The sequence below is a fragment of the Marmota flaviventris genome, chromosome 18, assembly GCF_047511675.1.
Source record: "Marmota flaviventris isolate mMarFla1 chromosome 18, mMarFla1.hap1, whole genome shotgun sequence".
NCBI classification, from domain to species: Eukaryota; Metazoa; Chordata; class Mammalia; order Rodentia; family Sciuridae; genus Marmota; species Marmota flaviventris.
Genome location: NC_092515.1, coordinates 30,710,257 through 30,722,340, shown reverse-complemented (window position 1 = coordinate 30,722,340; position 12,084 = coordinate 30,710,257). Strand labels below are relative to the sequence as shown.

At 51.6% G+C, this 12,084-nt stretch overlaps 1 protein-coding gene across 1 annotated transcript in view; it reads left to right on the top strand.

Moving 5' to 3' along the window:
• The window catches only part of Znf423 (zinc finger protein 423), a 318,207-nt gene that overhangs the window by 98,604 nt on the left and 207,519 nt on the right, over positions 1-12,084 (top strand). Inside the window, exon 3 of the mRNA XM_027939114.2 lies at positions 7,561-7,761. Within this exon, the coding sequence (XP_027794915.1) occupies positions 7,561-7,761 (201 nt within the window). The remainder of the gene's footprint in view (positions 1-7,560; positions 7,762-12,084) is intronic.

Genomic DNA, 12,084 nt, shown 5'->3' with positions numbered 1-12,084 from the left:
GTCCATTGCCAACCAAAAAATATTAAAAAGCAAATGTAAACCCTTCCTGGGCTGTTTTTCCCACAGCCACCGATAGGGGGCGAGCCCAGGAGAAGTGGGCGGCTGAATTGTAAATATGTTTCCATGCTGTCTCCCCAGGCCTGGGCCCAGGGCCTGTCTGTGCAGGCCCAGGTCAGAGGTCATGCGCTTTTAGGCTCCTCGCATCCTCAAGCACGGCCTGGAAGGGGAGCACCTTGGACTCAAACCTAGAGCTTTCTCTAAGTGGATTTTATTTCTCAGGGGATCTCTGTGGATATTTTTGTGCCTTTCAAAGGGGGATGTGCGCTGACACTCCTCATCTTCGTCCTCAGGAGCTCATCCGGGCCTCCTGAGAAGCCTCTCTTTCAGTATGACTTCAAATTCTTGTCTGCATCACGGTGCTGCACGTGTTGGGATAAATATCAGCAGCGGCAATAGGGTAGTATGGTTTTCTCAAGTGGTATTTTGAGCCAGGTGCAGGCTTTGTATTTATTACTGCATTAAAATAATTGGACCTGACTAAGTGAGTGTCCGAGAGGGTGAGTGACTTGTCCAAGGTCTCCCGTTGCTGAATGGTGGACTGTGGCATGGACGAGCTGGCTCCCAGGTCTGCTGTTCCTTCCTGTTCTTCCGCTGTCATCTGCACAGTCCCTGGAATATGAGCCCAGCTGACTGGTGCTTGTGTGGTTGTTATTTCATGACCATCTTTAGTCTAAGACCTTTGGTCCCATTAGACTCTATGCCAGTGCCCTGTGCCTCCTGTGCAGTGCAGGCTCCCTCCTCCGCCCCTGACCTGTCTATAATCCACTGCCTTCTGCAGAGGTGGAAGGCACGCTCTGCCTTCCAGGTCTGACTGGGAGGAGAAGGGACAAGTGGGGCAGCCTTCCCAGGACCTGCTGGCTCTCTGGGCTGACGGCCACCGCCCCTCTCTCCCTTGGCCCCACTCCTGGCTCTGGCCCTTCTCCCTGCTGTGGCACCCCCCTCTTCCTGCACCCTTCTTCCTCCTGCCTTCCCCTGCTCCGGCTGCTCTGGGCTCCGGCCACCCTGCAGGGCTCCGGTGCTGGTTTGCGTGTGGTGCTTGCTGTGTGCTCGTCCTTGGGTGGCCCTGCTTTCAGGTGAGACTCACCCCTCCCCGGTGCAGTAGGAGGGTTGGTGTCCACCGTGATCAGCTCCTGATGGACATGGCGGGAATCGGAGGCTCAGGCAGGAGATGCAACTTGCGCGAGGCTCTTCGTGTCGGGGGCTGGCATTGGCACCCAGATCCCCGGCCACCCTGGGGTTACAGTGCTCTCCCTCACTGCTGTACCTCCACTTTAGCAGCTGTTCCTTCACCTGTCCACTCATTTGCCACCTTGTATTTAGTAAGTCTCCCTCTATGCCAGGCTTTGTGTGGGCTTGGAGGGCCCCAAGATAAACAGGACCAGGAAGCACCCTGTTAGTCATGGCAAACATGCACGGTTGTGTCTGGCACACAGTAGACGCTCAGTAAACATTTGCCGAGTGAAGGGAGGGAGGGAGGGAGGGCAGGGTGGGGGAGAGTGTGACCGTGGGCCCTGGGTGTCTCATGCATTTCAAGCTCTGCCCTTGTTTCCTCTATCCTGGGAACGTGGAAGCTGCCAACAGCCTCCTGCCTCCAGTGTGTGGATACTCAGCCCGGAGACCCCAGAGGCAGGGCCCCCAAAGGTCCTTGGGAGGGTCTCAGGATGCCCAGGGATCCATGCCAGCTGATTCCCATGGTACCTCCAAGGAGGAGAAGAGGCACCCCCGAGTGAGACTCTTCCTGATGTAAGAGATGGCTGGGGCCAGGGCCGGGGGGGACACTCCCTGGTGTTTCTGGCTGAGGCTCTCAGCTGGCCCTCATGACCACGAGGTAGGGGGTGTCCTGTTCCCAGACCTGGCAGCGGTGAGCAGCCGGACTCCCTGGGCCCTCTCCCCTTTCCCCATTCCCCTCTTGCTGGACTTGGCCAGCTGTCCCCTCCAGCCCTTCCTCCGGTACGCCCGCTTTGTCTGTCCCTGCAGCGTGGTGGTGAAGCAGGGGACATGCAGGCAGAAGCTCTGACTTCCTGCCGTGGGCCTTGCGGGTACTCCTGAGTCTTGGTTTGTTTCCCTGTCTGAAAGTAGGAATACCCATCGGACTTACCCCGTAGGGTCTCTGCGATGGAAATGGGGAGATAGAAAACGTAGATGGCACCGGAAGCACCACCTTCGGCTGCAGGGGGAGGCTGGGCCACCTTCTCCATCCCTGACAAGGTCCCTGCTGACCCTTCCCTCAGGAGGGCCTGGGGTCATTTCTCTGGCTGCACAGCCCTTTCTGCCGAATCCCACTGACCTTCCTCTTATCGTCATGTTGAGTGGAAGCTCTCATGAAAAGCAGAGTAGGCAGAAGTTTTTGCGTTTTCTCTGTTTTTTGTTTTTTTTAAAGAGAGAGAGAGAGAGAGAATTTTAATATTATTTTTTAGTTATCGGCGGACACAACATCTTTGTTTGTATGTGGTGCTGAAGATCGAACCTGGGCCGCACGCATGCCAGGCGAGCACACTACCACTTGAGCCACATCCCCAGCCCAACGTTTTCTCTTTGCTCATAGGAAGTCTTCTGAGTTGGCGTGTTGGGTGTGGGGACTTGGTTTTATGGGGTGTGCGTCTTCCTATGGTTCACCTAATTCTTACCATCTGACAATCAAGAGTGCCATAACACCACCTTTCCTCTTGCTCCTGTATGTGTGGATATTGAGACCCACTTCTCTGAAACTAATCCATTCACTGAGCCCCAGTTTGGGGGATGGTACTTAGCAACAGCAGGTGCATCTCTGCCCCCACAGAGCTTGCGATTTGGCGGGGAGTGCTCTGGCCAGCTATTGCTGTGTGGCAAACCCCTCCAAACATAGTGGTCTAAAGTGACGGTCTCTTACTGTTTCTTACTTTTCCCTGGGCTGACTGGTACTGTTGGTGGTCTCACTTGGTGTTACTTGTACAGTGGCAGCCACACGGTGATTGGGATTGCTGACATCTGAATGCTCATCTGGGCTGGATGTCCAAGATGGTGCACTCCCGTGGCTAGCAGTTGGTGCTGGAGGCTGGGAGTCCATCTGGGACTGCCAACTGGAGCGCCTGTACGTGCTCTGTCCATGTAGCTTGGGCTTCTTTTAGTCTGGTAACTGGGTTCCCAGGGGGAATGTCTCAGGAGACCAGGAGACTTGGGGGCCAGCTGCAAGCCTTCTTCTGACGTCGTCTCAGACACCCTGAACATCACTTCCATTGCATTCCATTGGTCCAGAGAGTCACCTGGCTGACCAGCCCAGCAGGGAGTTGTGGAGGTGAATGAGAACCCTCTTCTTTACGAGAGGCAAGAGTTCACTGCAGAGGAACAGGAGGGATGGGAAATCTCAGGGTCGTCCCTAGAAAATCCAGATGCCACAGTGAGAGTAAGCAGATCAGCCCACAGACGTACAAGTCGACACGGTGCCCCGTGCACCAACTGCAATGGGAAGGGGCCGATGGGGAGAGAAAACCTAAGTGCCACTGGAGCTCGGGGCTGTGGGGGTCCGAGTCAGGTGGGGGAAGAATGGAGGAACCCGTCTTGGCAGGGAGCAGGAGTGTGCAGCCCTCGGCAGTTCAAACGACTGAAAGAGTCTGAGTGGTGTGCAGACGCGGGTAAGACAGAGAGATCAGCGGGAGCCGTGGGGGGCTTCAGCAGCCATGGCAGCCCCTGCCCCCCATGACGATGATGGGGTTTACAGATTCCCCAGCACTTGGCTTTTCCCCCTCACTTGGGTGTGTGCTGTGGGGGATGGTGTGGCAGTGTGGTTAAGTGTCAGACGTACCCAGACTGGAAACCTGGCCCTGCCGCCTCCTTCTGACCTCACCTGTAAAATGGGGACATGATGGTGACAGCTCGTAGGGCTGCCTGGTTGTGCTTGGCTGGGGGTCAGGGACGCAGGGAGTGTGCGGCTGAGGCTGGCTGTTTTGGGGGTGCCTGAGCAGAGGGCTGGTCCCATGCCGGTTGGAAAGCCCCGTGCTGGGAGTTGTCCAGGGTGGGGCTCGAGGTCAGGAAGGTAGGGAGGTCTGTCTCCTGGACGAGGAGGCCAGTGTTCTCTGCCCTGGTGTGGTTTCCTGTCCCCTGCACATTGGCCTTGAGGGAGAGGGCTCTGATTGGAAATCTGTTTAGCCTGGGCCTTCCCTGAATGAGTCTTCTGCTGTAGACGGTTCCCGGGAGGACTGGGGAGGGCCAAAGGACAGGCCAGCGAGCCTGCTGTCAGGAAGACCTTCCCAGCCCCAAGGCCTCAGCCGAACGGAGATGAGCTGGCCACCTTTTACAGCCTGATGACTTTGCTTCGTGGGCCCCTGGGTACCTGGAGGGGCCAGCAGGTCAACTGTAGCTGAAGCTCAGGAGTCGCTCCCTGTGTTGGAGACACCAGGAGCACTTAGGGTGGGGATTTAGACGGGGCCAGCTGCTCTGCCTCCTCTGTGCTTGCTTAGGTCACATTTAGGCTCAGGACAGTGGCCAGGGAGACCTCAGCAGCTGGACAGGGTGGATGTGGAACAGGCAAGACCACCTGTCCTGACGGGGCTGGGTAGGGGAGTATGGAAGGTCTAATCCTGTGATCTTTAGGGTCTCCCTGGGCAAGTGCTGAGACTGTGCTCAGCCGGGACGGCTGCCTTCCGAGCTCCCTGTTCTCAGAGCTCCTGCCTTCCGGGCCTCAGAGAGTGGGGGTCCCCGGCAGGCGACAGATGTCCTGCGTCATTAGCAACAGTGTGTGTAAGTTCCATTCCTTGCATGGTTTGGGGTGACCTTGCGGAACCTCAAGATGGTTTCATCTGCAAATGGAAAAATAGCACCATTTATTCTTTCTCCTTTTGATGAAGTTCAAATACTGTTGGGCATAAGAGTGCCTGGCCAAGAGTCCAACCTGCCCGGCGGGGAAGGCTTCCTCTTCTCCAGGTCCTGTTTCCTTGGAGTCAGCAGAGGGGCCTTGAGCACTGGGTTGTTAGGATGCCTCTAAACTTACGCAGGCCGCTGACTCCGCCCTCTCTGGCTTCACCTTCCTGAGGGTCAGGCTGGCTGGGCTTGTGACCCTCTGCCAGCCCAGACGTGGAGGGCCAGACCTTCTTCTGCCCTGCACAGGGCTCCACCTCTGCCCCTGTGCCCTCCTCTCCTCTCCCAGCCCTGTCTGCACAGCCACGCTGCCTTCCCATTAGTAGCCAGCCGGAGGGGAGGTGACAGTTCCTTAAAACAGATTTATACTCTTGGACGACTTTATGGGCTTTTGCCTTATAAAAACCCAAGAGTTGACATTCTGATTTATCTACTCCCAAGTCAACAGGATGTACCAGATTTAAAGAGATCAAATGCATTGTAATGTTTGTGGTTCCAGTTGTGGATTAGATGAGCTGTTATAGAAAGTGCTGCCGAGTAAATATGGCAAAGAGTTGGGGGGGGGCATATAATTTAAATATGTCTATTAAACTGTGTGTTAAATAAAGTAGCACAAGCGTGGTGTGGAATATAACTTATTATCTGGAGAGTCCGTGTAAGTAGATAAAGCTGGAATTATGATTCTTTTTTAATTCTCTACAGAATTTTTTTTTTTTTTTTTTATTAAGGGAAGAGACAGTAAACTAGGAATTTCAGGGACGGCGCTTGACTGCGTAACCATGGTTGGGTGATGACTTATACTGTCGAAGACTCCAAATGATGTTTCTCATTTCTCGAGCTTTCTATTTCTTGCCATTGCTGCCACAGCAGATCAGATTCCCTGAGATAAATATGTTGCCTGGCTTTTAATGGGATTTCTGTATTGCTGGGAGTTGGCTTGTTCTGATAATAAAAGAACCTAAAAATTGTACATCCCTTAATTGGTAAGAAGAGAGATGTTTTGATGGGCCACAAATGGAAACATTGATTTTTACTGCCTCCGTGGCGTGGCTTGCCCCGTTCCCCGCCACGGAAGGCAGCAGCTGGCTCTCCGATGAGCTGATTTGTGTTCGCAGGTTCTTGATGTCTGGTGCTTGGAAGCGCGTGTTCTGCGCGGCCGGGAGAAATAGAGCCCTTATAACATTATCTTGTGTCTAAATTGAAATATTTATAGGACCGTGGTTTCTACCTTGAATCGAATGCATTCTTGGTTTTGTTTCTCTTTTGCTTTGGTGACCTGCTCTCGGGCATTTAAAGGTTGTGTGTTAGGCCGTGGGCATGATGGGCGTGCAGACACACACGTGTCGCCCCCACACACCACACACGCACAGGTGAGCATGCAGTTTTGCATAGAGATTTTCACAAACATATTTCTACAGAATAGAGATCTCTTTGATTTCAATCAGTGCTGCTAGTGTTGGGGTCTGTTTTCCAGGATGAGTGTGGGAAGAGACAACACTCTTCGATTTTCAAATCCACGGGTGAATGTATTTTAATGGGCAGATTTACTCTGCTGAGGTTTATTGGGATTATTGATATGTTCTGAATGTTATATTTACCATTTTTTTTGTTGTTGTTTTTTGGTATCAGGTATTGAACCCAGGTGTGTTTAACCTTTGAGCCACATCCCCAGCCCCCTTTATTTATTTATTTATTTATGTATTTATTAGGTGTAGATGGACACAACACAATGCCTTTATTTTTATGTGGTGTCGAGGATCGAACCCTGGTCCCGCCCGTGCTAGGCAAGTGCTCCACTGCTGAGCTACAATCCCAGCCCCCTTTTTTGTATTTTATTTAGAGAGAGGGTCTCACTGAGTTGCTTAGGGCCTCACTAAGTTGCTGAGGCTGGCTTTGAACTCATGATCTTCCTGCCTCAGCCTCCTGAGCCCCTGGGATTATAGACATGCACCACCGTGCCTGGTATTAAATCACTGTTATCTGCAGATGAGCCACTCACATGCACAGGGCTAATCACACAGTAGGTATTTTATTTCAAAGAAATGGATCCAACCATTCCCACCCCGACTCTCACTCTCTAGGCAGCCCTCAGGCCCCAGGTGAGAGGTTAGGCATGTTTGAGTTTGCAGTCTGACTGCAGGGTCCCTTGAGCACACCTACCTCTTTTATTCCGCAATCAGAACATCTTTGCAAGGGGCTGAACCAACATGGCCACCTTGGGAGGCTTGTGTGGAGGGAGAACATGGCTTAGGGGTCTCCCAGCTCTAAACTGCAAGGTTTGTAGGGGAAGCTACAAGTCGAGGTGTGCTAGGAGCAGCTGGTGGGAGCTCTGCAGAGGCGTGTAACAGAATTGGTTTTTTAGGAGACAAATGCTACAGTGTTTTCACCTCCCTGAGGGGTCATGACCCCCAGCAGCCAGGCACGGAGGAAAGATGACAAGTAATCCCCCTAGAAGATTTGTGCCATGAATTAAAGAATCTAGTTGAGAATTATGGCACCACATGCTACAAAAAAACCCCATATATTAATATACTGAGAGGTGTCAAGAATAATGGACCCCGGGAGGTAGAGTAATTAAATGTATCTTAATAAATGCCGGGCAATTCTTTTAAAACCCTTTCCCCAGACCCCGTCAGCTGACATGGACTGTATTCTTCCTGTTGGCAGGAGGCCTAGAAGGAGAGCCGGAGAGTGATCGGAAAACCAGCCGGGCGCTGGAAGACAGGAACAGCGTGACAAGTCAAGAGGAGAGAAATGAGGACGATGAAGACATGGAGGATGAGTCAATTTACACCTGCGATCACTGTCAGCAGGACTTCGAGTCTCTGGCAGACCTGACGGACCACCGGGCCCACCGCTGTCCTGGAGGTAATGCTAAATAGCGCCGGGATTCTGACAGGTGGTTACACGGATAATTGGGCATAGCAACAGCTTGAAGCCTCAAGTGAGATTAAAGAATTAATAATGTAATTTTACAGTTAATGTCATTTTATTGTGGTGTCTTGGGTACCCTGTATCCGCCTTTTAAAATAAAATTAAAAATAAAAGCAACAGCTTTCCAACCGACAGGAATTGGGTAGAGGCGCCCCATCCCTGGTCCCCGTTGAACGGTGCTCTGCGGAACTCGGGCTGTAGTGGGTGGGTCTGCACGCCCCGATTTGTGGATTTCCTTTTGGAAACCCAGCAATGAAGAGGTTGTTAGTGTAGCGTTAAGCAGCTGAAGTGTGTGAGCGCTGAGGTTTCTGATGGGACAAGGAGGATTGCAAAGACCAAGGACAGCCTGTGCAGAAAGGGCCGTGGTCCCACTCCGTGCTTGTCCTTCCTCTCTGGGTAGGAGGAGAAGGGGAGGCCCTGAGGCGACCCTCCATATATTTAGTGCTTTGGAGACGGGTGCGAGAGCAGGGTTTCCCTAGGAGCTACTGCAGACTTCGCGTGTGCGTGCACACGTGTGTGTATGTGTGTGTGAGTGTCTGGGGCAGGTGAGGAACTAAAGGACATGTTATTCCTTGCTGTGTGGCACCCGTGGACAGGGATCACTCATTTCTGGGTCCTGAGTTTGCAGAGAAGGAATTCATAGCGTCTGCGTCCCTTACACCCATCATGGTTGTTGACAAGACCCTTTGGATGCTGGTTTTTGGTTGAGGGTCTAAACCCTCAGGCCAGTATGGTTAAAGGGACCTGTCTACTTTATCAGAAAAGTAAATTTTCTGATAAAGAGTAGCTTGAAACTCAAAGCTCTTGCTGACCCTACTTCTCATGCCTATCTTGAACACTTGGAAAAGCCAAGTGTTTATGGGCAGCGGCTATGACTTGCCCTCTAGTGACATCAGTATCTGCACAGCCCTGGCCAGATCAGGTCAGATGCAAACACCAAGAGACCTGAGAGGGCTCTTAGCATTTTGAACTTTCTGTTTCTCAGTGATCCAAACTCCATTCATTGGGAATTTGTGATAGCTCAACCGGAGGTAGAGATGATGGGTAATTTATAATCTTCAAATTGGAATTGGAAGGTGCCTATAGTGTTTGCTTTTCCCGTCCCCCAAACACTGAGATACCAAGAAAGAAAAATTCTACTCCATGAAGATCACAGAGCTATTTGGTGGCCAAGTTAGGACCTTTTCAGGACCCTGGGTTATTGAACCTCATCCTGTTTGAGAAAATAATAGACACTGGTGTATTTTTTTGTTTTGTTTTTTGTTGTTTTGTTTTTGGTACTTGGGATTGAGCCCAGAGGTGCTTAACCACTGAGCCACATCCCCAGCCCCCCCCCACCTTTTTTTTTAAAATATTTTATTTAGAGACAGAGTCTCACGGAGTTGCTCAGGGCCTTGCTCAATTGCCAAAGCTGGCTCTGAACTCACAATCCTCCTGCCTCAGCCTCCCAAGCCACTGGGATTTCAGGCGTGCGCCACTCTGCCCTGCTGACACTAGTGTATTTCTTAATTTAGCCAAGAATCGAGGTGGAACTTAACTATAAGAGAATGAAATATAGTCACTGACTTTTTAAAAACAATCAACTCACTGATCTTCTAATTAAAAGCGATTCTCTTTATTCTCTAAGAGCCAGTGAGACCACTCTGTGTGGTTCTGAAAGCCGGCCCGACTCTGCTCAGCAGGTCTCTCCTGAGTCTCTGTGGCTCCTGGATCGGACCCCACCTGCATCAGCCACTGAGGCTGTTCTTCCCTCCAGCTCTTCAGAGTCAAGCTCATTCTGGGTCTTTCAAGTACATTTTTGAAAACGGTGGGGCTCTAGGTGGAGAAGGGAAGCATGAGACTTCAGGGCTGTAGGTAGTAGGGTTCTGTGCCAGCAGAAAGAAACGGCGGTTAATTGTGCTCCTTCCTGGGCAGGCTCCCCTTCCCAGTGGCAGACTCTCTTCTCAGCAGCTTCTGACTCTGGCTGCAATCCACGGCAGCCCCGTTGGCAGGGTCCCCAGCCATCCTTATCGATGCCGGTGGTATCTACTGATAGTCTTGCCCGCTTCCTAACAGGACCCCACTAACGACCTCCGTGGGGACGCGGGAGCCAGGAATATCCCCAAACCCTGGAGCATTGGAAGGGAGTCAGAAATTCCTTGAAAGACTAGGAGAAGCGACCTTGCCTAATAACATCCCTGAGAAATTCATTACTGCCCGGTGAAGGGGGGACCCAGTCTGAAGGAGTCTCCCTGACATGGACCGGAATGTGAGGAGCCCTCTCCCCCAGGACTTGGGTTCTTAGGATTACCCGAGCCAAGGTGGCCCGCTGAGAATTGCACGCACGTTACTCCAAAGGGTTCCCTTCTAAGGACGCCTCCACGCCCTTCCCGTGTATTCTTGCTTTCTATCTGTGTCCTAGGGTGTCTCTGAGGCTGTTTTTTTGTGTTGGGGGTGGGTGGGTATCAGTTCAATCCCCAGGATTTTTAATATTTTTAAAGTTGTCTCTGAACCTTATTTATATATGGTGCCGAGAATCGAACCCAGTGCCTCACACATGCTAAGCAAGCCTTCTTCCACTGAGCTGCAACCCCAGCCCTAAATTCTGTTTTATGCATTAGACTTGAGTATAAGATGTTTGGAAACAGGCTTCTGATTTTATATTGGAACTAATATAAAAATGCAGTAGTGGAATTCGAGTGACTCAGGAGGCTGAGGCAGGAGGATCACAAGTTGGAGGCTAGACTCAGTAGTTTAGCAAGGCCCGAAGTGACTTAGCAAGACCGTGTCTCAAAATGGAAAAATAAAGAGTGCTGGGGATGTGGCCCCATGGGTAAGCATCCCTGGGTTCAATCCCCAGTACAGGGGGAAAAAAATAGCAATAGTGGGCCCTTCCAGGCCAGACCCTTGGGTTTGCTAAACGATCGCCATTGGCCCATCAACAGAAGTCACTAACCCTGCTACCTGCTAGATGCTATACAAGGGACATTATGGTCCTCCTGGAGAGACCATTTTTACAGTTTTACAGACATTTCAGAGAGGGCCGTGTTCAGCTCAGGCCGGGCAGGCTGTGGGGACCACCAGAGGTTTCTGAGAACAAATGAACCTGATGCTTAGATGAAGGGTCTATCTGAAAATAAACAAAACAAAACAAAACGTGTTAGTTCTTCCCTCAGCAATCCACATGGAGCACTCTGTGACTAAGTGTGCAGGGATTTGTCCCTATCAGCACGAGTCAGTTCTGCCACGGACACCAGCGTGGTGTCTTCCGATTTCACTGAGTTGTGACACTCTATCTGGAGATAGCCTCAGACCCCACAGGGTGAGGGCTCCTCCCCACGTCTGCCCCTCGTGCCCACTGCAGGTGAGAATGGTGAGCTCCAGGTTGTGACCGGGCTTCTGATGGGTGGGGCCCCACACCCCCTCCTTGGGTTTGACTCATTTGCTAGAATGGTTCAGAGAACCCAGGGAAACACCTGCATTTGCCAGTTCATTACAAAGGCTCCAATCCAAGCTCTCTGAACCCTGTCCCTCTTTTGAGGGAGGCTTCATTACGCAGCCATGACTGATTAGATATTGGCCATTGGGGATCACTGTGATCTTCAGCCCCCCTCTGGCTCCCAGGAGGCTGGGAACTAAATATATATTTCACCATGTCACAGTCTGCCAGCTGGGCGGGGTCTTCTCTGTGTCAGGAATCTGGGGTCCGCCCTTTCATCTGTGGGTCCTTCCCAGAATGGTGGTCTTGGGTGTGAACGACTCTTGTCCCCTGCAGAGACTGTCACTGCTGGAAGGTACAGGAAGGTCATCCTTCCATGCCCTCGGTGTGTAGGAGCAGGACCATGCGATGGGGGTGAGGTGGCGTGTGTTTATGAGATGCAGTCCGGAATGGAGGGTTCCTCCCCCCCACGTTTTTTATTGGTGCGTTATAGCTGTACATCCTGATGGGATTTGCTGTTATGTATCCATACATGCACACAATACACAATATAACAATATAATTTGACCAATGTCACTCCCCGCACTTCCCCCCTACCCCCTTCCTCCCTACAGGTAGTTTTTAAAGAAACGTGAGGCTGCCGGGTTCAGCGGTATATGCCTGCGATCCCAGTGACTCAGGAGGCTGAGGCAGGATCAAAATACAAAATATAAAAACGGGCTGGGGATGTGGCTCAGTGGTTAAGTGCCCCTGAGTTCAATCCTTGATACCAGAAAATTCACACACACACACAAAAAAAAAACCCAAAGATCAAAACACACTCGGAGCCAGGCGCAGTG